Raw genomic sequence first — 27482 nt, 5'->3', positions numbered from 1 at the left:
AACCTCCAGTCCTTTATTGTAAGAATAGGAAAATATCTTTCCGGGGTATTTTTTGTTGCTGCTCTGTTCAAGGTGTTCTAGTTTATACACAAGCAAACACACGCTCTTCTCTCATATACAATAGCAGTTGATCTACTTTAAAGCACTTGAAAAGAAGTGTAAAGCAATCAAAGGAACAGCAACAGTCACCCTGAATGACATTCAGGTCAGTGCCATGTGTGGGAAACCACAGTCTGACACCAGTTTGTTCTCTCTGTTACCATCTGATGGTCTGACGTTTTTGTTGTTGTTTAGCTTGAAAATCAATGTGAACCAAAGTACTTTTTGGATGAGACCCAGACTTGTGATGGGAAGACGTTTTTATGAGACTGACATACCAAAATTCACATGTGCGTTTGACAAACTATAATTGCTGAAGGGGCCTGTTTTGTCTGTGTATATCTGTCTTTGGGTTTTAAAGCCAGCAGGCAGAACTGAGAAGTTATTTAGAGTAGTGTTGGTAGTCTCACTCACGTTATGTCCTTCAGACTGAGGAGTCTGTCTCAGTGACCCCTTTTTCCACTGCGGCAGTCTGGAGTCTAGGCTGCTGTGCCCTTAGCAAGATGCTCTGCGTAAAACGAGTCATGGAGAAAGTCTAAAGATTTCCTAAGTGGGGGTCTGTGGGTTGCTGTCACACTTAATATATTCACAATACTGAATGTAGTGATGTGGAACAAGCTGGGCACTTAAAACTCATGGGGTGGAAAAGTTGTTGGAAAGGTTGGCTGTGCACTAAAAAATTCACCCTTTTACTGACCTTGGCAAGTTCCTGTAGGCTTTCTAAGGAGTCTGAAAGATTGATCCCACTTAACCTACTGTTTTGTACATACTGTAGGGTTGAATAAACAACTTTAAAGTTTAGAATGCTTGTTCCTGATTTTCGTCTCATTAATAATAACTGTTTTTTATAAAGCATTTTGTAAAGGAAAAATGCAGAAACATATGATGCAACATAATCCCAAACCATTGCAGCTTAATTCATATTCTGGACATTCTCCCCAGCCATTGCTGTGCCTTTGTTCTAACTTTGTCCGTGTTGGTAAGAATTGTTGATAGTTGTTTGTGTTCAGAGCACTCTTCATTGCCTCATGGGTGTTGTGTACATCTTTAAACAATCAATGCCTTGAAATGCTGTCTGAAATGCGGTATGAAGTCTGTGGATAGTTTGCATTTTGTGTTGAATGTCATATTCAGCAAGCTTAAAGGGGTATTCTGCTGCCATTTGAGTATCATTTCTAATCACCCCAGTCTTCCTGACCTCCAGTGGTTCAGAGTTTGGAGGGCTGGCCAGACAGAGGGCTTTTCCCCTGGGAGCTGGAACTATGCAAATGCTTTCCTCCTCTTCCTCTTTCAGTGGCGAAAGTGGTGCTGGTAAGACGGAAAGCACTAAGCTGATTCTGAAGTTCTTGTCTGCAATGAGCCAACATTCACTGGAGCTGTCATGCAGAGAGAAGACCTCCTGTGTGGAGCAAGCTATTCTTGAGAGCAGGTACTAGATCTTTCAATACAGAGGTATTTCTTCCAGAAGACACAAGCCTTATCATTGAAATAAGAGCTTGCAATGTAATTAAGGATGTGGGTGAATTTACTGAACAATAAAATAAATATTGGAAAGGGGGAAGTTTTCCATTAAACAAAATTACCTGACTGCTCTAGGGAGTTGTGACCGCAGTGGCAAAAAGATGCAGAGTTTTGAAATGGACTATGCTTTAGTAGTGGCTCTCAGTTTTGTTTGGGGCTGAATTCACATAATGAGAGTGAGGGGAAACAGGTGATGGGAGGGAGGAACCATTGGTTTGGTTTGTATAGCCTGAGGATAAGGTAGAACAAGACAGAGCATGGTGAAAAGTGTGCAAGTGGTGAAAGCATGCTGAGGAAAGGGAGGATAAGGAGAGCTGATAAGACAGATGAGTAAATGCGTCAGATAAATTGGGCACTATGCAAGCAAAAAAAAGTCTTTCAGTGTTCAAATGAAATAACACATGGTTCTAAACTATTTAAAAACAAAGACAGTTTGAGATGCCATTACTTTTGTTTATCAGGCTTCATCTGTTTTACCTGCTGTATCTTGATGTAATTAGCTTTTTTTTTAATCGCCTTAGGACAAGGACTATTTTCCCTACATCTGTCTAGCAATTTGCATGTGCTGAGATTTCTTACTTCTTTACTTTGAGTACTGCAATGAGAATTGTGTGCATCTTCTGAGCAGTTACAGATTAAGCTGCAGAGTAGTTTAGTACAATTAATCTTCCTGTTGCTTAAATAGTTGCATCTTCTGATAGAAAATTGAGATGCCTGTTGTTAATAAATTGAGGATAATACTTAGGATGTAGGCTGTGGCTGAGGAGGGTGTCAGAAGTGAGCTTTTCAGAGTGCTATTCCTTTCACCAGTCCCGTGTGAAACCGTTGGCATGCTGGTCACACGTTAATGCTCTTGTCGTTCTGTATTTTCACAGCCCAATTATGGAAGCTTTTGGCAACGCGAAGACTGTTTACAACAACAACTCAAGTCGCTTTGGGAAGTTTATTCAGCTGAACATCTGTCAGAAAGGAAACATTCAGGGAGGAAGAATTATAGATTGTATCCTCATTTGGTGATTTTACCCCTGTTAGTGGGCAGCCCCCATGTACCTCCACCATGGAGGGCTGAGAGAGAAGTGGCTTACCCATGTCTGTCCTTTCACCCCTTATCACTGAAAGATACATAATTAAATTGAACTGATGTAGGTGGGAAACGGAAGCAGTAACACCAAATTCTGCATGTGTTTGTGCACACGCACACATGCGTTTGTGACAGGGTGGGGTTTCTGTACTGTCAGAGGACCAAGATTTTGTGTTGCCACTGCTAGCGTGGCTCATGTGCATGTTCCTACATAGTGAGCTAAAACAGCCCAAGTTCTTGGGGATAACTTCAGTGGTTAGCTATTTCCCCTAATCTATTATATCCAAAGATAAGCTTCTTACTCATCTTGAAAAGTACTTGAAAGAGCAGAGCTGCTGAATTTCTGCAGTGTAAGCCTGGGTGGGTCAAATCCTTGGATTTGTCCTGCACTTGGCAAAACTGGACTATAAGCCAACTTCACCAGAGCACCCGAGGTGTGAGGATGAGGAATATACTGAAGGGATCCTACCTAGTGTTTCGAACATAAGCTGCTTTTGCAGTGAGACAAATTTCATCCATAAAGCTGTTTCCAAGCTTTAGGGAAAAGAAAAAGTCAAGGAAAGCAGATGTTGTTTAAAATCCAGAACATGACAGGTCCAGTTTTGATGGGATGGAGGAGCAGGAGGTGTGGGAGCACATTGGTATTAGAACTGCTGCAATGTTATCATCGTTGCTACCTTATTAATCTTGTTATGGCAGTAGGCATGTCGTAAGGAAAGACCATGATGCTCTTCCTGTTGTCTCAAATGAAAGAAGGAAGATTATAAATAGCTTGTGCATTAATTGCTTTTTACTTTATTCCTTGACTGAATTCTTCTTCCTGGCTATAGATTTATTGGAAAAAGTAAGTTGATGTTTGGTTTTGCTCAGTTAATTTTGTTTGATTTAATATTTTCTTTGAAATTGTGGATTAAAAAATTCTCCTTAAAAATGACTGCTTAAATGGAAACTATTTTTTTTTTACTTTGACAGAATCGTGTAGTAAGACAAAACCCTGGGGAAAGAAATTATCATATATTCTATGCTCTGCTGGCAGGGATAGAAGAGAGAGAGAAAGGTGAGTTCAAAGTGCAGGTCACACAACTGTGTGGCTTTCTGCTAGCAGTCAGCCCTGGTGACAGCAGTGGAGAATTTAACTGCAGAAACCTGCTAACCCAAGCAGTAAAATAGGTTATTTATTCAGCCGGGATTCAGTGAGTGTGAATTTGAGCTCAGCTTGATAAAGCAACCTGCTTAGTTGAAGAATGTCACCGAGCTGCCGGTAGTTTTTCTCCCAGCCTCTGCTGTGGCCCTGGGAAAATTACTTGGGGACAAACATGCCTGATTCTGTTTAAGCTGAATATTTTTTCTGGTACTAAATAACTCCACAGCAACAAAGAGAAATAATTCTAGTTCCTCTAATCCTTTCTCATAAAGAATAAATCCACTGAACAAAAGAAATGACATTTCTATATGTGCAAAATTGCCTAAAGCTGTCTTGGCATCTCCCTTTGGGCCTGCTGTCTTTGCATGCTAAGAAGTAGAGTTAACTCCATTGTGCAGCTAAATAAAGCAAAAAGTAGCAAAATAAAACACCATATCTGATTTTAATATAAAATTTTGTTTTGTGCGTCATCATGATTTCTGAGCAAATTAATTGCGAACTATTTAACTCTGACATAGTAATTTGTGGAGTGCTCTTGTTTTGGGATTTTCTTTTCACTCATCCTCTTTTTCTCTCTTCGTTAGATGCTTTTTACTTATCTGTACCGGAGAACTACCACTACTTGAATCAGTCTGGATGTATAGCGGATAAGACAATCAATGACAAAGATTCCTTCAAGGAAGTTGTTGTGAGTTGTTTCCCTAGTTCTTTATGCTTTAAAAATGCTGGAGGTTCAGGCACCTGGGGCCTGTTGACTGAGCAGAACACAAAGCCATCTTGTGCTTACCTGCACATGCAGTGCTCTCGTTGAGGCACTAATCATACAGGAACTTGTATTTTCTCATAACACTTCACTGTCATTTTGAGCATGTCTTTACCTTTCCTCCAATATTTGAATTTTTTTTACTCCATCATTTCAAAGTGTGCCATGATTTAGTGAAATGATTACATTTTGGAATGAAAAGAATATCAGTTGGGAAGACAGTAAGGCATTTACATGCCTTTGCCATTCCCTGCGTTGTTTCATATTGCAGCTATGTCTGCTTCCACTGTTTTTCTATCCTAAAGCTTTGCCCAGATCATGTAGCATCTACTGGGTCAAGTCTGCAGTGCAGCACATGGGGAGCAAAGCACTTGGGCTTCTGTGACACTTTAAGTTGCAGCTGTGAAATCCAGTTGTATGGACTAACTTACACGATAGAGTTGAAGAAAATGTAAACACAGATTAAAAACCAGGTCCTGATGGAGTCTTGCTCTGAATATCTTATACCCACACCATTTAGCTACAGCAATTTGTCTGTACCAACTGTTAGGATACTTGCTAATTGCTTACTATATGACCAAGGTGGTATGTGTTAGATTTTAAAAATCAGACAAAATACTTAGTTTTATGCTGTCACCAAACTGTTTTTGCTTAGCTATGTTAATCTCTTTGCCAAACTGACAAATTAATGTGTAGTGCATGCAGCAGTTATTTTTAGTGTAAAAAACCCTCATCTGCTATGGTGGAAGGAGGTGTTGGAAAAGTTGGTAACTTATCTATATTATAGGCACATGCTTAAGTTGATTAGCATGACATTTAATTTGTGCTAATCATCCCAGGGTAGGCAGAGCATGAAATCATTTGGGCAGGTGATGCTTGCGTGCTGCCTGCAGTGCAGGCAGGCTTGGAGCAGGGGCTGAGGCTGCCGGGCTACATTCCCAGAGCGGGAGGGGGGCAGAAATCCCGCAGTTCACCCTTGCCTGTCTTTTCCTATTATAGTCATCTCCTTTGCCTATTTTTATTGTGGTTTAAGTCCCAGAAATGTTACTTAAGCAAAACTTTTGTAGGAGACGGGGAGGAACTGCATGGCAAGCATGGAGATGAAGTCCTAGTACTGCTGGCTTTGTTAGAACTCTGTTGTGAAAGGTCTTTATACAAAATAGACCTTCAACCGTTATCTCTTCTCTGCGTTTAATTGTGGGATGAGTCTGAGGGTTTTCCATTTGTAATTGGTGATTTATGAAAGATAAAATGTGTCGTGTCGTCTGTCAGACACCTGCAGTGAGCGTAACATGATGAGTGTCATCTGTCAGACACCTGCAGTGAGCGTAACATGATGAGTTTAACTGTAAGGGTATAAAACTGTGATCTGGTCTTAGACAGGCTCATATTAGACCCAAATTTGGGGAATTCTAGTAATTTTGAGAGGCATATAATTACTTACCCCTTCTCTGTCGGAGAAAAGCATATGTTCCTCCTCTTATTTTAAATTCCTTCAAACAGAGATTTGCTGTTCTCCTCATTTACCCAGTTGAGCCTTGATCATTGCTTATTGGTTATTCATAAATACAATACATTTTATTTAGTTCTCTTTCTGCTCAGTTTTGTAAGATGTCAGACCACACTGCTAAGATGTGTGTTTCATGGCTTGCCCAGAATATGCTGCAGAAGGCCTCCTCTGAATTCTCTATGGCTGAATTCTCTATGGCTGAGACAACAAACGAGCAAATCTTACATGTTGCTGTTTCCTCCCCCGTGCCTTGTTACCTACTAGGCTAATCTGCAAAATTTGGTAAAAACAGAGGAGGTTATCAATTACTAATTGAAGGTTATCAGTTACTAATGCACATTAGTGAAACCACGTCTGATGCATGACTCAGTCGGGCATTCCAATATTTACACAATTTTAATGGAGAATTTGAAAGCAAATTCCAGCATCCTTACAGCATCAAAAGGAGATTTCTTAAAACCAGAGTGATACTTATGTGTTCCAAGATGTCCCTGTCATGTCTTACAGTGTATTTGGTTTGGAATGAAACCAAAGGAATTAACTCCTGCCCAGCCCTCTGTCAGTCCTGACTTGCTTTTCTGAGGGCTGACAACACAGTTGCTGGGTTTGTACTTGTCCCCATTTTTGAGTCAGTGTGCATGTTATTGAAGAAGCTGACGTGTCATTCCAGACTGCAATGGAAGTGATGCAGTTCAGCAAGGAGGAGGTACGAGAAGTTTTGAGGCTGTTGGCTGGAATTTTGCATCTAGGAAACGTTGAGTTCATCACTGCTGGTGGGGCACAGGTGTCCTTTAAAACAGGTGAGAAGGCTGTGCATCCAAATCTAAATGTTTCTTGAGGTTGTGAAAGCTATATTCATTGATAGTATATCTGACTGTAGCAAGGACAAACAGTGAAAGGGTCTTACTGCTTTTTAGCATCTGTAAATGTTGATTAAAATGCTATGTTTGGGTTTTTTTGACAGATAAGGCAAATTAGTCTGCTGGATGCTAGGTCTTAATTAGGGAAGACCTTGGGCACATATTTATTCCATTAATGGTAGTGAAATTCCATTTTAATCTAATTCCTTCTTTGGAATATTCTCAAGTTGATAAAACATAAGTGCTCAAGTACATTCCTTAACTGAGATCTCCACTGAAGGTACATTTTGTTAGAACTTTCAATACTTCATTACAAATCTGAAAGTATGTGCTGGTATGTCTAATGATTGGGCTGGCAAGCATTTTAAACATTTGTTCAACTATGGTAATAAAGAGTAGCCTTATGTACTCTTTTGTATACCACAGTATAGCAAAATTACAAATTAAAGTATGCATGTAAGAAAAAAATTTCATTGGTTTTCTTTATCCTCATCATCCCAAGGGAAGCTGAAATGCATTCAAGTGGACAAAGAGTAAATTACTGTTCGTATCTGGAAAAATATGTTAGTGTAAGCAGTAGATTCTTTGAATCCTTGATATGTAACATTAAGAGGAAAACAGATATTTGTGACTGACTTGTGATGAATTTCTACTGCTGAATTCCTTCAGTTGTGCATGTTCATGATACTGTGCCTTTTCATGAGCAGCAAAAACATGTCGTAGAGTTTCCAGTTGTGTTTTAATCTCTAATCCCCATCATTTTAGAAGCATCTTAAATGGTGGTGGTAGTAATAATAATAATAAAAACAAATTAGTTTCATAACCTTATACGTTTAAGGTCATACTTGTGTTTGTCTCTTTCTTTTGCCAGCTCTGGGTAGATCTGCTGAACTACTGGGCTTGGACTCCACGCAGCTAACTGAAGCGTTGACGCAGAGGTCAATGATACTCAGGGGAGAAGAAATCCTAACACCTCTTAGTATACAACAGGTAAAGGCAACTTAGTTCTGACTTGTTTTTACTGTCTGTAAAATACCAGGCTCAGTCTTCAAGTCCAGGGAAATCATTGGTCACTCAGGAACAGAAGCTTAGCTCATGCATCAGAGTCACTATCAAAAATACTACACAGTTTTTTGGGGAAGGGTATAATTGGACTCTTAGAAATTTCTTTGGATCCTATCCTGTCATGCTGGCCAGGGCTTTGTAGCTTGGCTCTGTTTATTCTTAAGTCTGATTGCTCACCATTTTTTTCAAATTCTAATCATGTGGGCTGATATTTTTCATTATGGGCATTTGTGTCAGGTGGGCATTTTTGACAACTGTCAGCAGAAATAATTTATTATTTACAAGAAGAGGATTAGAAATAGGTATACATAACATTGTGCTTACCTCTAGAAAGGGTTAACTTAAGGTGTTATTTCCTGTCCTTCTCTTTTCTTCCTCCACACCTTAAGTTTATAATTTCCTAATTTTTGAATGCTTTAGCCTTGAAATGTAATTTTAAAGCCACATAGATGTACAGCTTTTATAACTTACGCTGTTAAAGCTTAAATTGTGACACTCTGTAACCATTAATACGATTGCTGTCAAGGTACATAGGAATACAAACCTGCTTATATTATATGTTGCTTTATGCTGTGCAAAGGACGCTGACCAGCAAAGTCTGGTAAGTTCTCAGTTACAGGGGTGATTGATACATTGTGTGTTCATCCTTTAATGCAGGCAATAGACAGCAGAGATTCTATGGCTATGGCACTTTATTCTCAGTGTTTTGCTTGGGTCATTAAGAAAATCAACAGCAGAATCAGGAGCAAGGAAGATTTCAAGTCCATTGGAATTTTGGACATATTTGGATTTGAGAACTTTGAGGTAGGTTTCAAAAGGTTGTTCAAATGGATTGTCTGATATTTGTGCTTCATTGTTCTACATATCTTTGTCATCTCCCTAGAACTTCATTATTAAACATGTTACGACTTAATCCAGTTCCTTGTTTGCAAAGTAACATACTTGGAGTGTATGCATTTCTGAAAATTTCTTGTCTCCTTAGGTAAATCGTTTTGAGCAGTTCAATATTAACTATGCAAATGAAAAGCTTCAGGAGTATTTCAACAAGCACATCTTTTCCTTGGAGCAACTGGAATACAGCAGGTAAGAGATACAGATGAGATTTGAAAGCATTTTTAAAATACCAGTATTCATTTGAAATCTGGGTTCCCAGCTACCTTAGCTTCCTTTGAAAATCTCTATCTGGAGCTGTGTATTTTGAAAGCAAGCTGATTTTGCCGTGATTTGCAAGATAAATACATAAGCTCCTCCTGTTTCTACATTTAAAATAATTTCATTGTGGTTGTCAATAACAAGGCCCTCCTTATTTTCCTTAGGGAAGGACTAATTTGGGAGGATATTGACTGGACAGACAATGGAGAGTGCTTGGATCTTATTGAAAAGGTAATAAAGAATTTGATACTGGAACCCATTTCTCGTTTTTATTCTGAGGTAATACGTCTTTAAAACATTTGCCAAGACACAGAACAAGTGAGGAGATTGGTGGATCTTGCATGTTTAAATAGTCAACTTTTAATCAGATCATTTCCTCTGCGCACAACAACTTCAAGGACATTGTCATTTTTCCAAACTGAGGACAACGTCTGTGTCCATCTATGCACTAATTCATCTGCTGCCTCTTCTTGCTGTTCTAGAAACTGGGGCTGCTGGCGCTCATCAATGAAGAGAGCCATTTTCCTCAAGCTACTGATTCCACCTTGCTAGAGAAGTTGAATACCCAGCATGCTGTATGTGATGTTTTGCTTATGTTTTCTGTGCAAATTATGGAGAGTCTCTTTGCTTCTGTAGAAATTAATGGTTCAAATATACGGGTGCATAGTTGTAGAGACTGTTTTGAGTGTGATCCTACTTCCATGGCAATCCATATCATTTGTTGTCAAGACTGAATCTGTTACCCGGGAGAACACACCCTTGTTACTGTCCAGTTAAAGGTTTCCATAATGGTGAATAAGCAAAATTCTGCTCTTAGAGCTCTGACAACCTGCAGTAACTTAGATTACTTAGATCTTCAGTTTTCCTTGATTTAATGAAGTATTCACCTTGATGTCATTTACTGAAAGGTTGCTGTTTCCTCTGTCCAGATTAGTGTTACCTTCAATTGTGATCCTAGAATTATTTTTGAGTATTTCTAGGATACAGTCTTTGTAACTGCCAGTTTAAGACAGAGCCTTCTTTTTCAAAGTGCCTTTAATAGATGGTTCTGCCAGATGGGTTCAGGTTTAGTATAATGCTTTTTTACATACTATAAATCTCCTATTACTGCATTTGAAACAGCTCAGACTAACAAATCCTATTATCGTTATAAGTTGGTTGTTTGCTTTTGGAGCCCTAATCTTCTGGGGAGTTCACTGGAAGACAATGGTTTGTTTGGATCTGGGTTGAGAGGATAATGTGACCCTTTGTACCATTCTATTCCCTAACAAACACCCCCTCCCCCAATATTTTTCTCTTTTCTTCCCCTTCCAATTAGAACAATCCTTTTTATGTAAAACCAAGAGTTGCTGTTCACAACTTTGGAGTGAAGCACTACGCCGGGGAGGTAATTTTCTTTATTTGCTGAAATTATTCCAAACAGAGTTTTCATTAGCTTAATTTTACCCTGAGGCTGCTCAAAATTAACTAAAGCACTCTGTTCCCTCAGCGCTTTTTACAGTACCTCTTTTGTGAGAGGTGCCTGACTACTTGGCTTGTTGTTTGAATCAGCTCTGTTTCCTTCTAGGTCCAGTATGATGTCAGGGGCATCTTGGAGAAGAACAGAGATACTTTCAGAGACGATCTCCTGAACTTGTTACGTGAAAGCAGGTACGTTTCTGTGATTTTTTTTATTATTATTTTTTCTTTAAGATATGATTTTAAGGGGTGTTGTATCATCTAATTCTACCAGGGTTTGCCACCTAATTCTGCCATGATTTGAATATGTTAGAAGTTGTATAGCATCAGACCTTGACAGAGTTGAAATGAGCACAGAAGAAATATCAGAGGTGCCTGTAAGCAGATCTGACTGTAGTCAGTTCTCACAAAGTTGGGTTTTCCCACATTGTACAGTACCTCGTCCCTGTACAGTCCATGGGATTGCTAGGGAGCTCACTTGCTACTCAGTGGTGAGTATGGATGCTGAAAGCTGGTGATGGTTTTTAACTGTTTCAGGGTACCTCATAGGCAGCATGCACAAGTCGTTTTTTGCTTCCCATACAGCCTAATTTGCTTGTTTCTGGCATTCCCTAATTTGGATGAAAGTTTAGTGTGAGGGACCTACCACAGTGCAAATTGCCACATAGTAATTGCTTCAAAGGGAGAATTTCTGTAAAGATTTATGTTACTGAAAGTCTGAGCTTGGATGTCTTTTGTACCTGCATGCCCCCTGTCATTCTGCTGTGTAGGGTCTCAGGATCCTTACGGTGGTACCCTGTGAGCCACAGCGGTACCACATCCCTTTTTGCAGGCGTACGGTTGAGACTCCAGGACGCACAGAGGGGTGACAGAAAAAGAGGGAGCTGAGCCGGGATGTTGCTTTCTCAGCTGGTGCCCTCACCCATCCCCGTCCAGTCATCCGGCCTTGCTGTGCAAGTTGCTTGTTTGTAAATCTCTTAAGCCCTTCTTGTGCAGGGGAAACTGTTAATAAGCCTTTCCCTCTCCATGTTATTTGTTCTGGTTTCATGATATATCTGACATAACATCTGTCAATTGAAGCATGTAGGTGAAAGTAATAAATGAGTTAAAGCCACTGGGCCTGGTTTTGCTCTTGTGCCAACATCTGTCTGGAGCTCAAGTTAAAAGGTCTGTGTTTCTGTAGGAGGGGTAAGAGGAGGATATTCGGCCAACAGGGTAGAAAACAGCATACACAGCTGGTATCTGAAAGTGAGGGTCATGTGGGTGGTTATTTTGTGCTATGGCCCCAAACAAGCTGGAAGTCTTGTTTTTTAGTCTTTGGTCAGGTACAGTCCCCATTACAGTCAGCTGGAGTTTTGGTTGAGTGAGTGGAGTGAAATGCAGGAAGGACTCTAGGACTTCACATTTCATTTCCCTAATGATGTGTTGGGAGTGGAGAAGAAAGAAGCTCCTTGTTTTGGTTTGGTTTGCTTTGGTTTGGTTTGGTGTTTTTCTTCTCTCCTGTATAAATTCTGCAAAGGCAAAATCTATTGCTTATCAAAGATTATGGAGAAAATAAAAAAGCATTTTTTGGATGGAGGAGCTGCTTTCTAAGGGGCAGTGCTTTCTTTGCATTCTGTAGTGGTAAACTTCATGGTCTGTTAAGATATACTTTAGAGATATTCTTTTTCTTTCCCATTTCAGTCTTGACTTCATCTACGATCTGTTTGAACATGTTTCAAGTCGCAACAATCAAGACACTCTTAAATGTGGAAGCAAGCACCGAAAACCCACTGTCAGTCTCCAATTCAAGGTTAGTTATGTCGTCTCTGCTCTGTAGCTAATCAGTGATAGATAAACCCTGTCTAGTAAAGAACACTTTCAGATTAAAGCAGGCAAAAAGCTTCAGCATTGAAACATTGCTGTCTCTTCTATGAAACTGCACTTACTAATCAACTGATTTGCCGTACTAGTTAGCTTCAAGCAGACACTAACCTTCACATCACACCGTCTGCACAAAACTCCTGTTGCTTTCCACTTGCTTATTCTTACTTATTTTAAAGCTCATCTGTGAAGTTGATCTCTCATTCCAGTTTTTCTTTCTAATCTAAAACCAACGACAAAATCACATAAAGCCTAACAGCAATGCCTGTATGCTAAGAAAAATAAGTACTTAATAAATACCTCATTAAGGTGTTGCCTTGCTTTTTAACTTAGTTTGGAAAGCATTTTTATTAAACACCTTTTTATGAGGCTTTATAGCCCTCCCATCAAAAATGGCACCAAACTGAAATCTAGCATAAAGTCTATCTGCAAAGAGAAAGATTGGCACAAAACCTTTTCTAAATTGCATGAGTACAAGTCTGGATTAGTTGTCTTTCATTTTTTTTTAATTAATATACATTTGCACTGTTCATTCCTTTTTTTTTTTTTAAAAAAAAAAAAAGGGGGCAGACTCAAACCCCTTGAGGGCAGATTTTATCCTAATAGACTATTGCTAAGTGTTGGACAGAACAGTAAGGAATGTATGCTGGGGCACATGCAGTGTCATTTATTGAAAAACACTAATGTTGTATTCCCTGGACAGCTTGCTTTGTGCTACCATCGCTTGTCTCGGACAATACCCACTTCTTGTGGTGAGGTGGTCTTATTTGCTAGCTCTCTGGGATAGCAGAAGGTACGGTTTCCACTTAGTCATTTGACCTGGGCAAAGCAGACCTTCAAGATGTTACTGTATAAACAGTGACCATATTTTTGAGCCCACTTTGCAAGGTAGAACATGATGCAGAGTTCCTTCTCTTCTCTGTCAGGGTCCCTGGACAACGTGAAGCATGATAAAACATGAAATCAAAACATTGTTGCCTCTTATCTGAAGCTGCAGTAACTGACCATTAAGCAGCTGGGCTGCTTTGCAAGAGATTGACCTTGATATCACAACCAAAGAATTAGGTTGGGTGTTTTTTCCATGTTTTTAGAGCCTTCCAGGGATTAGTCCATCTCATTTCAACTGAAGATAAGAACTTTGCCTTCACAGTTTTATTTTCATGATAGGTTGGTTAACTCTTCTTTTCATTTGACAGCCTGCCTAATGCGGGCCTGCGGGTGCACACAGAGTAGCTGAGGTCAGATACTATCTGTTTCAGCCTACTGCTTAAAGCAGGGCAAACTTCAGATTAGCTTGTCACCTGACAGTGACTTAGAGGTGTGCAGCACTGTGCAGAATCTGGCTGTCTGTACCACAGATGAATGTCAAAATAGGTTAAATTACTTTTGTTTAGATTGACCAACTTTTCCAATCTCTGTAAGCAGTAGCCTGTGTTGAGAGAATTGGCTTAGTTGTCAGTAGATGTTTTAATGTTCACACAGGTTTAATACAGGTGAAGCCTTGACTTCTTGAAGATGTAAATATTTGTCTTTCCACAAAAATATTTGTCTTTGTATCTTCTGGCTGTTTAATGTTTGCTACCCCTGACTCCTGGTCCCTAGGCTGGCAAAGGCAAATGAACCAGGAGCTATCATTTATATTCCCAGTCACTCCACCATTTCCTTCCTTTGCTCTGTAACAGCTCCTGTGTACAGCCATCGCTCTGCCTGTTGCCTTTATCGCTTCATGTTTAATCATCAAGAAAGCCCTTGGTTTGCAGATTAAAGCAACAATTTGTTGTAACAGACTGCTATTGGCAGTTTTGCTCCAAAACATATGGTAGGACACCCAGTGTTGCTCCTTTAAAAAGTGAATTTTCTGTCTCCTTGGCAGCCTGCTCTGTATTCTCTCCGCTGCCTGGCACGCAGTGCCACCTTTGAGTGGGGAAACATCATTGCTAGCTTTCTGGGCTCTTCAGAGCCTGGCTCTTCTCCTATACAGTCATTTGTATCTCTGGAAAGTAAATGCAAGACTTCAGTTTGGAATGGTTTGTCATACTTAATGATACAGAATGAGACAAGTTGGAATAAGATATGGAATGACGGCCCAGGCAGAAAAGGGGTGGTTGTATAATTAAAGTAATAATCATGAAAGCACTGAGGGATTTTTGTGGTTTTTATCTGCAGGCTGAGGTTCAGGCAACTGATAGTCCAATGTGTATTGGGTCATTCAGTGTTCTAAAACTAAGAAAAAAACATGTTTTCTTCTGTATTTTATTTAGCTGAACCTTATAATCTCTCTTTTTATTGTTAAATGCAAGTAGCTATCACATGAAATAACTGAAACTGGCTGCTTAATGCTGTTAGCGTTGTCTTTCAGTAAGATGTGTTTTCTTTACTACTCTATCCTTTACTCAGTTTTTTGTTATTTTCAGGAGGGAGTATTGATAAAACAACGTCTGATGTATTCTAAACGCTCTTTTCAGAAATTTTTAGTATTTTTTCTACCCTCTTGTTGACTTATATTTATTATCGGAGTGTCCTTTCAGCGAGAAAGGTTGAGACTGCACAGGAGAGAGAGGAACTCGCTGTGTACAAAATGCTGCTGGTGGCAGGGAAAATGGACAATGAGTGGGTGTGAGGTGGTTGAAATAAAAAGGGGAAATCTGGTTTTGTGGGTATTTCATCTTTACCTTAGATCCCTTATCATTCCTTTTGACTTGCTCAAGTTTAGCAATTTGGAAATGTAGATCCTAAGACTTAGTCATTTAAAAATATCCCTGAAAGAGCAACTTTCCAATTTGGTGTTTCCTTATGAACAGTTTTCTTCATATCAATCTGTATATCTTACTCATTGTAAAATGGTGGTGGTATTTGTGATCAGAAGGGCCACTGGAAGAAACAAACATGCTTGTATTGATTCTGTTTGTTCACAAGCAAGAGCTTACATGGTACAGTAGTTTCTGCTTTGTACCACTAGGTGTTGCAGTTAGATACTGCCTGCAATGCTAAGCTGTGAGAGATTTTTCTGGAGTATGTTGCTCGTACAAAAAGTCAGCTTGTGAAGCACTATCTTTTTTCTACCTGTATTTTAGGAATCACTTCATTCATTAATGGCAACGCTGAGTTCTTCAAATCCTTTCTTTGTTCGGTGCATCAAACCCAACGTGCAAAAGGTAAGATTTAAAATTGTGCCTGCCTTTTCTATATGTCTCAGACCTAATCTTTCACTGCCTGGTTATTTACCGCTGTGTGAAGCAGACGGTAGTGTTCTTCACTGACTTTGTAAAAGGCCCTGCAGTGAAGGCACTAGGAAAGGCTTTTGATTTTTTTTTTTTTTTTTTTTTGCACGTGGGCCATATCCTTGGACACCTTTTTAATAGTCATTGCTCGCGACTCGGATAAATGGCTGGCTTTAAGGTTGGTTATAAAAGGAAGGTAGAAGGCTGCATTGCATGTTTGACAACTTTGTGAGACCCTTTTTAGGAAGAAAATGTCAAAAGTGCAAAGTTTTGTTTTAAATCACTAGAGGCAGTAAATAGTGCTGCACATAACAACTGGTGTGAGTGACTGACTCTGTCACCAGACTCTTAGTCTTTCAGTTCATGTACAATTCTAGGTGTCTTCATGCTGACGGTTTTGTTCTGTTACAGAATTATGTTTTTAAAACAGACTTGGAAACTAAGGCTTATTTTATCAATTTGTCTTTTGAGTCACAGATAGTGAAAGGCAATGTCAAGACTTCCTTAGATATGTTGGAGGGCTTTCTGGAAAAGAAGCAGTAATGGTATAGTAATCGCTGAAGTTAACATTGTTAGTCTGGTCCTGATATTCTTGGGTTTTGCACATTTGGTTTTGGCTTTATAGACTGTTATTCAGGTATGGTCTGCTTATGTCAAAAATGCAGCAGAGGTGCTAACAAATCTGGCTTACGGTTTTCACATGGCAAGTTAGAGATAGGTGACTTTGCTGCAAATCTAGTTTTACATGTTATATTTTTCTGGGATGTCTCTAGTTAATCAGGACACCGACACATCTAAGCTGGCAGATTTCATTGCAGGTTTTTGTGTTATCGGGACAGTACAATCCTCAACCTTACATGTTTTCAGTTGCTAACCGTTAACTCCACTTTTGCACTGTTACTTGTGGTGCGTCAGATAACATGCAGATTGTGGGAACCTTAGCAAGAGGGAACGGCCTGGAAGCGAGTAAGACGTGTTTTCTGTGTCCTGAAGTGTTTGGTGCTCTGAGGTGTGCCACACCAAGTAGCCAAACCCACGTGGATGACAGTGCCTTGGCCAGCAGCTGGGCTCTGTGAGCCTATGTGTGTAGCAAAACCCTCAATTGCTGAGGGATGGTGGCTTTGAAAAGCTTATTTCCTTCCCTGCTCCCGTTTCTGCCTGGAAGCCCCATGACCCTTATAAAGCCCACCTGCTGCCACTGGAGTGTAAGACACGTTTTCCTCGTTTGTCCTTTTGCATCTGAGTAAGGCTCCTCTCCACAGTACCAAAGTCACAAGGATTAGCCATGGTTGATGCCAGAACCAGGCACTTGTTGCATTTCCATAGCAAGGAAAACACTTGAGTTCCCACTTGCATGTTTCCTGGTGCTCTACTAGTCTTTTCCCACTAGAACGCTCCATCCCTGACAAATTTGGCATAGGCTACTTAAGGATGAGTTTAATTTAGGTGCTCCGAATTGCCCTGCTACAGAGGCCTACACTGATCATACACTAAGTCCAAGAGGCCATCTTGATCTAGGCATCTGAATACCACCCAAATTCACAGTAAATAATGTTATAAAAAAACATGTTACCAAGTTTATATCTTTAATAACTATATACCAGAGTACTTGTGGTAAGAAATGGTACAGTTTCTGAATCAGGAACATATTTAGCTAAGTGATAATAATTTGTGTTGCTTCTGAAAGAGTAAAGGCCTCTTTCCTGCCTTATTTTAAATTGTGAATCAGATTTCCATGAGTGTCCAGCTATAAAATCCCAATTACTGTGCTAATGCAATCCTAAAATGGCATACAGTCCAGATGGTGCCCAACACAAAATGCCTACAAATGTGTTTTGGTTTTTGTATTTGACACAGTAACTGCATATTGTGCGTGTTTCTTGACAAGCCAACAAAAAGGGCACTGATAATACCGTTCATTGACGTACCCTTTACTGTATCTGCAGAGATATTTTACTATCATTAAAACAGTTCTCTCAGAATTAGCAGCTGTGCAAGCAGAAGGAGCTTGAGACAGCCTCAGTCTCAGGAAACCATGTCTAATTGCAGGAGTACATGCAGGAACAGATTGGGAAATTGCTGTAGACAATCCCTTTCAAAGTACGTATAAAATGTCACTGAAATTTTACACAAAAATTTTTATCCTCGTTTTCCATTTGCTTTAATTTTATTGCAATTTTAACTTGGTTCAATGGCTTTAGCAAATAAGAAATCCTATTTGAAGAGCAAGAGTAGAGAAAAGGGTTACGCAATTTATCTGTTGTAGCTAATTCAGTAGAAGGCTTGGTGGAAAATGAGAAAGCAAGCCATATATAATACTTACTGATGGAACGGAAATGTTCTCAAAATGCAGTTTTGGGATTCACTGTTTCAAGTTTTGTGTGCTGTGCACTGCTCTCTGTTCCCCCCCATATCTCACACTGATTTTTAGTGCCAATCTTGTGACGTTGGCGTTGCTCCTCTGCAATGGTGCAGGTACAGAAGGGAGGCACATGAACAGTATTTGACTTCTCTGTAACTCAGCTGGATCCTGTGGATGCACATCACATTAAACATTTCACATATTATCGTGTTATACAACTTGTTGCTTCTTTTCAGTTAGACAAAGGAAAATAAACTGAGTCAGTTTGCATAGCTCTGAACCGGCACGGCTCAGAGACACGTTAAGCTGTGCATGGACTACCAGGAATTATTGCATATGTGACTCACGGTGCAGGGTTGGTTAGAAACATAACTGGTTGAAACTTCAGATGAGGTGCTGAAATGGAGAAACTGGGATATAAAGAAAGCAAAAATCTTCACTGAGCATCTTCCTCTGTGTTATGTCCATAGCCTTTACTCTGCAATGATGGTGATGTGGAATGATGATGAATGATGGTGAAATGTCGCTCTTCAAAAAGTATTTAACCAGTGCTTGCCAAATAACAAATTCTGTGAAAGAAAGGGGTGTTTTTATTGCTTTTTTGAAATATGCAGAATTAAAGGAGAGCTGGACCAGAGGGACACAGCAAGGGGAGAGCTGAAGTTACGTTATCAAGAAGCAAAGCCTCTCAAGCTACTCACTGCTTTCTGGGTTGGGTACAAATGGGTGACACACCCATCAGCGAGCACCCTCTGTAACTGCGGGGGGAGGAGCTGGTGGGGTTGAGAGCTCTTTTACTCTGGAGGTGTGCTTGAACTCTGTAGCTGAAGGAGGTTGAGCACATGGAAGACAAATTCAAGCCTTTGAAAAACAGAACGTGCAGCAAACAGTTCTTCCTCTGCTCTTCTAGACATTAAAGTGTATTCATGTTGGGAGAAGAGATGTGATAGTTTACAGTAATTATTTGGGGTTTTAATTGATCAAAAGTTTAATTTTTGAATATGTTACAGTGGCAAGCAAAACCAATTCAGCATATGCAGTAAACCACTGTATATTTACATATCAAGGCAGGATCTGCACTCATTAGTGCAATTTCCTAAAGGGAGCACACAGAGTACGTGACCTTTTGTCACAAGACATTTCAGTGACCAGGCCTCAGACAGAACACAGGACCCATTAATCTTTGAGAGACCCCCAAACAATCAGTGTATCTGTTTTCACTGTTTTCAGTCTATTCTGAACTGGCCATAACATGGAAATTTTTCCACTTGGTATGCTTAATGAGTATTTTCTGCCAATGCAGCAAAGTCTTTCTCCTCAACTCTCTTTATCTTCAATCCAGCTTGCAGAATGACATATCATTTCATCCTTTTTGAACTTTGACACATCTTTCTCTGTTTCTTGGTCTCATGTTTCTTTTCCTGCCTCCTGTTCTTGATGATAATGGTTCCTCCCTGCAACCTTGCCTTTTCTGGTCTCCATCTATCCTTTGTTGTGCACTTTAAATAAATAAATGAAAAAAGCAACCAACATCACCACCACACACAGGAAAAAAAAAAAAGTCTGTCTTTTTAAAACAAGCCACAACCATTGCTACAGTCATCAGCTGAATGTTTCTTCCAGCTTGCTGCTATTAATGAAGTTGCTAAGCCTTGGTGCCACTCAGGAGACAGTTCATGGTAAATTTAAGATATGAACTTCCTGTGCAAGCTGTTTCAGAGGCAGAAATTTTCCTGTTGGCCAGAAGGCACCAGCCTCAGGCAGACTGGCTTGAGTGCCTTCTTAAGTTCCCTTCTCGATTTAGGATTTTTCTTCAGAACATAAATTGTCATAATTGTAGTGAGTGGCATAATATTGGCATAATCATTGTGAATGGCCCCCACCTCCAGCATCTTCATGGTCTCATCTGTGCTGGTCTCTTAAAACCTTGGTTATTACAGCTTGCTTCTGTAATTCCCCACTCTTGAGACTTCAGGTTCAGACGCAGCCATTCTCTCGTGCCATAGATAGGTGCATCCATTTCTCTTTGGTTACAGATCTAAGTCCAGTTTGGTCCTGATAGGCAAAATCCTGGCTTCAGTAGACTTGGCATGAAATATTAGATGTAGACAATAATTTTTTTTTTTTTTTTTTTTAAGGAAATCTGTGTGTGTGGCACCTGAACAGGATTGTGGGATCCCTACTCACCTCCCTGTTTGCTCATTTATTGTCTGTCTCATTCCTCTATTGCAGTGACTGCCTTGCTGCTGGCAAGATAAAAGCCACCTTCTCTGAAGCTTGTGAGCTCTGAAGGGGCAATTTGGTTTCTCTGCAGGTTTTATTATATTAATTTTTTTAATCTTAAAATTTGTAAGGTAAATCGTAAAACTATGTAAGGTAAATAAATGAGACAAAATTAAACCTGTAGCGTAAACCTGCTGCAGGGTAGGGGTTACAAGGAGCAACAGAAAAAGTGAAACTAGTAATAACCTTGCAATCCAAAGGAAGACTGGTCAAAAAACGTCTGTAATAAATTCTGTGAGGCTTAGTGCTGCTTAGGAGTCCTATCATGCTCCATATTCATTCTGGGAAAGTTACTATCAGGGCAGTAAGATTGCTAACATTGCTTCTGGGGACAAAGCTATTTAAAGGGATCGAGGTATGGTTCTTGGCACCTGCAGTGTACTTTGAGGCATAGGTCATTAATAGCCATGAGACGCCCTGGAATAGCAAGCAGCATGTTCCCTAATATGAGATGAGATAAATACCTATTTCACTTGGCGTCTGAATTAAACATGCTCTTAAAATAGCTCTGAATCATTACAAACATAAGTATAGCATGATACCAACCTAAACACCAGTTAGCAGTACAGCTCAGGAATGCAGTACAAAGGGACAATGAGAGAACAGCTTGGCCCCATCTGCAGGGATGGTTGTATGCAGGGTGTGGAGCAGGTACAAGTTCAATGAACACAGTACATGAACTAGTTGTCAAGCTGGAATTGCAATATTTTCGTATTGCGACCTGACTGTATGAAGTACTGAGTTTGCCTTGTGGAGATTTTTTTATTTTTTTATTTTTTTCAGAAATATGGGTAAACACAGTGCAAGTCTAGTGCCACTGCATTGAGAACAGCACTGATATAAAACCTTGAAAGATGCAGGGAGAGAGACTCTGAGCTTCAAGAATATTCTCCTATACCTTCAGCCTAAGATTGCTAACCATCTGGATAAAACTTTACATTTAAAAATTCTTATTTTAAGAAATTATCCTTAGTGAAGTCATCCAGCTTCAAACTTCTGTGCGCATCCTGGTGTAGTTATATACCAAGCGTGTGCTTTATACACGAACCTCAGTCACTCAGCAGACTCTGGGTCTCCTTACTGGGGAGTAGATGCCTTTGTGGGTTTTTAAAGATGCTGAGCCCAGCAATTAAAAGCTAAAACATGTTAGGCATTAAATGAGGGCATCTTTATGGTTTACTCCCTTAGTTGCAGAGCCCTGGGGTAGTGCTCCTGCAGCAAAGCTGCAATGTTCTCTGGTACTGGGAGCTAGAAGATCATAAGGTAAATATGACTTGCTGTCCATAAGAAAAAGGGAATAGAAAGCCTGAACATCACATTAATAGATACTCTGTCATATTTTGAAAGTAAAGGGAATAGATTATATGGTCCAGGTACAGCTGCTGCATGTGCGCGGTGCTATCTGTAGAAAGTTACGGTCTAGTGGTATTCATTTACAGCTGTAGAAGCAGCTCATTAGAGATCCTTATTGCCTGTTCTAAAAATCTCTCTTTAACCTCAGTTATTCTCAATAAATACTTGTTTTAAGGCGGCTTTCTGACTGCGAATTACTGCTTTCATTGCTTCTGGAGGAAGCAGAGCCATAGGTGCTGAGCACAGATCGGGCTTGCTGGGGCAGTGTGGGTCAGGCAGGCTCAGGGAGCTGCTGTTCAGGCTCATCCTTTGGGAGGAAAGCAAACATTTCCCAAAAACGTAGCATGTTGGCCCTGTCTCGCAGGCCAACAAGTGCACGGCGCCAAATACAAACTATTTATCCTTAGCCCTTTAACGGGTTCATAAGGCTTTATTGTTCATAATCAGGAAGGCGCCGTCATAAGGTGTGGCATCATGCCTGGCCAATGCTGCTTAATTCAGCTACCTGGATCTTGTCGCCTTGGGTTTTGCAAAATTACATAGCTTCAGATCAAGACTTGCGGAGTGTGTCCCAGCTGCATCATTTTCTGGCACATCACTTGAGTAGTTAGGTCAGGTGCTAGAAAACTCCTTAAGTAAAAGCGATAAGGAGAGCGGGTGTGAGGAAAGGAATCGCTTCTGCTAGCAAAGTGCTGGCAGTAATGGTATGTGTGAAGCTGAATCCCTGGCTGAAAGAACAAGATGATTCCCGCAAGGAGTTTCGTGCTGCACAGGCAGTGCCTGTCTCCTGTGTTGCCTCCAAAAGATCGCTCCCATCACTCCTGTGGTGCGGCATGTCGGTTACGCTGCCCGGGAGCCACTGGGTTGTCCCTTTGTCCTCACCTCAGAGCGTCGCTGCTTGCTGGGCTGAAGTAGGTCATTCCACTCTCCAGGCGATCGCCCAGACTGGCATGTCCTTCTTCTTCATCAAGGTTTGTGTTGTTTACTAAGCAGGGCTGACTAGGCATCTCTTTGCTAAGTGTATTAGGGTTTGTCTTTCAGTGATTGTAGTATAAGGAGTTTAAAACTGAGGTGTTTAAGGCTGGGGATAGAGAGTTGAGGTGGGGTGCTGCTGAGGAGGGAGCAGATGCTGTGTTGTAAAGATTGCATCAGCCAATCAGGCAAACAGATTTTTGCGTGTTTTGCAGCACGTACATGCACAGTTGTTAAGTTTCCTGGAAAGACAATTTGGTAGGACTCTGTCCGCAAGTAGTAGGAGTCATTTTTGGATCTCAGATTGTAACTGTGGCAGTATGCTCTTGTGAGCAGGCTGAGGGGGACACACAGGGAGCAAACGCTCCTTCAGGAGGGACTCAGGAGGAAGTGGCCTGAACGGCAAAGTACCAGAACAATTCTGGGGAAAAATAAAATGCCTAGGGGTGGAGTGTTTTTAAAGCGCAACACTTACTGTGTAGTGCAGTGTAATATTTAGAAGTGAGAAGAATTTTGACTGCTGCAGCAATTGATCTGTCAGCAGCAGAGGGTCTTACTGCCTCCAGCTGACTTCAAGCCCTGCAATAATTCTGCATTTTGTGCCACCTGATGGATTTTTTTATGTTTTATGAATTTCTTCATATGTGATTGTGTGACATAAATGGGTATTTGTGGAACTGATCCCAAGTCTGAAGTATTTGCTTTTCATAAATACTGAGCAAAGAACTTGGCTTTTCTTCCTTCTTGTGCACTCCACGCAGTATTTGAATTGCAAGTATTGTCATGCAAATGTATGCACAGAAAAAGTGTGTACTTCATCAAGCTTTAGAAGTTTTCTTTTTTAACGACAACAAAAAAAAATCCCCCTCATCTCTAGATGGCAATTTACATTCAAATCCTGTTTGCTGTGTTCTCATGGTAACTACTCCAAAGGAATATGCACAGTCCATGATAAATAGACGTCCTTAGAGCTCCGAAAGCATCACTGGGGTACAGAGTATTGTTCGCTAGAAAAAACATTTTAACGTTCATAACTCCCTTGCTAAACTGTGTCTTAGGGCATTTTGTGCATTTTATCTCTTAAGGTTTAGGAATTTGTTGGCTGTGAAATATATTTACATTCTTGACGGCTATAAGGTGAGATTAGCCCTCGTGTCCTGTTAGTCAAGAATATCTACAGTGATTGCTGCAGAGCCAGCCCTCTCTCTAGGCTTGACTTCCTTTGAGTAGCAGCAGGAATGAATTAAGCAAGTACAGCCAAAGATATCACATGAAAGACTTGAAATACCAGTGAGCTGAAGAAAGCCCTGTTCTGTGTGTGTCTGTGTGTGTGTGTGCATAGCTGTGACTGCTAAAGATTCAGTTTTTCACAATGGGCGAATGCTGAAGGGTGAAAAAGCCTTGAAAGGTAAGGGGTTTAATTCATGCAGATTTTTTAATAATTTTAATCTTTCATACTTGGAGCTGCAGTGGACTTGAAGAAAAAGGAAAGAAAGTGCCTGGAGTTTGGCTGAGCGAGCTGTACTGGAAATGTTTCTGGGCTTGTATTTTCTTTTAAAGAGGCTAGACGCATGCAGAATCAATTTTATGAAAAAAAAGACTGAATTTACTGGTCTAATCATATTTTTGAATGCCAGGAGAGCTTTGCTGCCAAGCAGTCTGCTTTAATAAATCACACTCTGTTTGAAAGTTAAAGGGGTGATTGTTCACAGGGCAGGAAAAAAGTCAGCAGAAGTAGAGCTGTGTGTGCAGAGGGGGGGAAGACCTGTGTTGTAGCGATGGGCTGCTTTCTGGAGAAGGATCTTTTCTGTTCAGCAGTCTATGGCGTAGATTCAGGAAAACCAGCTATGTGAAGTTTAGGACTGTAGTATTCCTGTAATTTATTAAGGCATAAGGCATGGCTGTAACTTTGCTTTGACTACATGATAAGAAAGCAATACTGGAGATGAATCTATTGGGAGTGGGGGGAGTCCAGTGAGATATCTGCAGAAGTCTAAATTAATTTTGTAGCTTTACCAGAGAAACTTGATGGGGCACATTTAAGACAGTAATTTTTTCACCATATAAATACAGGAAACGCAGTATGATTGAAAAAAAAAAAATAATTGCAGGAGTAATGAGAAGGGTACCATAACAGCAGTATATTTTGACTTTTTGCTGTGTTAACTCCCCCCTTGTGCCCCCAGTGAAATAAACCCCTCAACCCAGCAGGTAAAATAGCTCTGTTCTTTACCACTGATTCTAGGGTCTGCGTTTTCCTCCTTGCTTTCCCACTTAAAGAGCTTGCCTCTGTAAACATTAGAATTTAGCCAGAGGGTAGAAAATTAGGATAAAATTGCTTGAGAGAACCTGTTGTGAAGGGAATGGGTTTGATCCTGCATCATTGAAGTCTATGGGGTTTTTATTCAGGTCTCAAGAAGAGCAACCCTAGATTTGCCTTGCAAATAGAGGAGGAGATGCAATCTGATAAAGTGCCTATGGGATTGGGAAGGGGGTTCTCATAACTTGTAGTTGTTCTTCTCTCACTGATGTTAAGATGTGTCATTTTAAACCACAAGTGCTAACAGTGGTGGTAGGTCACAATGTAGAGTTTTTTGAACATCAATGGTATGTATTCAGTATTTCTTTTGCTAAAACTGCTTAGTTTCGAAAAAAGGTAAGATTTGTTTTGTTTCTCATTTGTTGGCTTATGCAAAAAAATCTGTTTGCAACCTGTAACATAAATGGAAGCATAACAACTTTTTTTTCCAATACAGCTAGTTGCTGATAGGAATTATCTTAAAGATAAAGTACTGTCCCAACTATTCATAGATCTTTGTCAGAGCTAATCTCAGAACACAAAGTCTGTGTCAAGCAGAAGGTAATGTTCTTTAAGAGCAGGCTAAACTTTTTTTCTCTTCAACTGTATCTGTCGTCTTGTGTGTGTATATACATGTGTGGCTTTTCTTAATTTAGCCACAGGATGCGGCAAAGCAGCAAAGACTTCACGGGGTAAACCTCACTGTGATGAATTTGTGAGGACAAAGTACACTTCAGAACATCTGTTACCTTGTGAAACTTTAAACACGAAACATTTGCTGAAAGTGCATCAAAGTGTCTTATCTTTGTTGTCCAACTTAGGCTCAGAATTTACTGTTTCTGGTGGTTTTAAGCAGTTTATAAGCCTAAGAAGTGAGGCAGGTCCATTCCTAACACTGTTGTTATTTCACTGTTCAAAATACAGAAGTGAGGTTGTGGTTTCAGTTGTATGAAGTGGAATGTAGTAGCTGTAAAGTCTGTGTTTCGGACGTCAGCTGAGTTGTAGCTGTGTGAAGGCAGTCAGTGTGAACTACAGGCAGTTTTTGGCTGACACATGCTGGGGTTTGAAGTCGCTGCTGTTGGTGTGTCTCCTCCATGTTCCTGATGTGCGTTCCCCATTCAGGCAACAGGGAGCTGGGCAGCTGGTGCTGCTCACAGGCGCTTTGCTGGGGAGGTGCTGGCACCACAGCTCCTCAGGCTCTGTGGACACTATCAGTTTTGTTGTTCAGTCCCAAGCACAGGGTAAGCATACAACTCTCTGAAGTTACTGGTGAGCCAAGAAGTCCATTGCACCATGTAAATCATTCAGGACACTGGGAAGTTTTTCATTTTGGCTGCTACCTTGGATTGTCGCACACAGCTGTGACCGTTGCACAATGTTTATCATAGAAGAGGCAAGTTTGTCACTGAGCTCTTAGTGCTGTGCTATGTTTCTAATGTTTACATGATGAAATCTGTCATGGCATTTTTGAAGCTTTTGGGCATCTCGAAGCTTTTAATAGTCGTGCAGAGATAAAGTAGGTGGCCTGAGAGAAGACATCCACTTTCAGAAAGCCAGATACGTGCCAAATCCTCTGTGATACTGGCATTCCTGAATGAATGGCTGCCCCAGATTCAGCACAAAAAGGAAGAGTATGTCTACAGCTTGCCAGCCACACCATTTGTGTGCGTTTAGCCAAAAAGAGACAGTGTCCAGCCTCATTAGTTAAGTAGCCTTTCAAAGGGAGAAATTTTTGTTAAAAGTGGTTTAGCACTGAAATTAGCATCATCAAAGTTTTTAATGTAAGCAAACAATTCACATAAAGGATTAGGAAAGCTGAGCCTTCAGTGTCTCTTTCTGACTCAAACATTGAGGGTTATGTTTTGTTGTATATTTAAGCCAGCCTAGGAATTTCTTGAGGGAGAAATGGCTGTTCAGCCATCCAAAATTGCCATTTCCCTGTGACCACCGGCATGCACGACCTAGCGTGTCTCAAATCAGCCATGTTCTTAAAGAGCATGTACAACTCATTGGCCTCAATGAGCTCTAAGCACACATTGAATGCTTTGCTTAAGTTATTACTTGTTTTATACTGCTTTAGCCAGCACCTAACAGAGTACCTGGAGCCACAATACCTCTTGTCACACAACTTTGAAGAGGAGTGAGGCAGATGCGCAGCTCCCTTGCAGTTGTGTACCCAGCCTTAAGCTGCAAGTTGCCTGTGCAGAGGAGGAGGGAAGACTTGTTACATCCATTCCTCCAGTGGCGTGGAGTTCATGCTGCTGGCCAGTCTCAGGAGGACATAGTGCTGGTATGTCAGCAGTGAAAATGTGTCTTAACTGATCATGGAGTCTCAGTGGTGTGTTTTCACCACAATGAGAAAATATGGAAGAGGAACAGAAAAAAAATCACTTCAGGGGCAGGAAGAGCCATATGCTTATTTAAATGTGACAAAGCAGATTGTAAAACCATAAGTAAGGGCAGAACTTTTCTCCGC

At 40.5% G+C, this 27482-nt stretch overlaps 1 protein-coding gene across 2 annotated transcripts in view; it reads left to right on the top strand.

The window, feature by feature from the left end:
- The window catches only part of MYO10 (myosin X), a 128134-nt gene that overhangs the window by 58908 nt on the left and 41744 nt on the right, over positions 1–27482 (top strand). For both annotated transcript variants that reach the window (XM_086468861.1, XM_086468860.1), the window contains exons 4-18: positions 1394–1528; positions 2496–2620; positions 3532–3545; positions 3674–3758; positions 4430–4533; positions 6789–6918; positions 7850–7968; positions 8701–8847; positions 9026–9126; positions 9360–9426; positions 9678–9770; positions 10514–10582; positions 10763–10845; positions 12337–12445; positions 15591–15671. In XM_086468861.1, coding sequence (XP_086324987.1) covers positions 1394–1528; positions 2496–2620; positions 3532–3545; positions 3674–3758; positions 4430–4533; positions 6789–6918; positions 7850–7968; positions 8701–8847; positions 9026–9126; positions 9360–9426; positions 9678–9770; positions 10514–10582; positions 10763–10845; positions 12337–12445; positions 15591–15671 — 1462 coding nt within the window. The remainder of the gene's footprint in view (positions 1–1393; positions 1529–2495; positions 2621–3531; positions 3546–3673; positions 3759–4429; positions 4534–6788; positions 6919–7849; positions 7969–8700; positions 8848–9025; positions 9127–9359; positions 9427–9677; positions 9771–10513; positions 10583–10762; positions 10846–12336; positions 12446–15590; positions 15672–27482) is intronic.

This window comes from Leptosomus discolor, chromosome 8, assembly GCF_034619465.1.
Source record: "Leptosomus discolor isolate bLepDis1 chromosome 8, bLepDis1.hap2, whole genome shotgun sequence".
Taxonomy (NCBI): Eukaryota; Metazoa; Chordata; class Aves; order Leptosomiformes; family Leptosomidae; genus Leptosomus; species Leptosomus discolor.
Note: the sequence above shows the minus strand (reverse complement) of the source record. Positions and strands in the feature narration are given on the sequence as shown.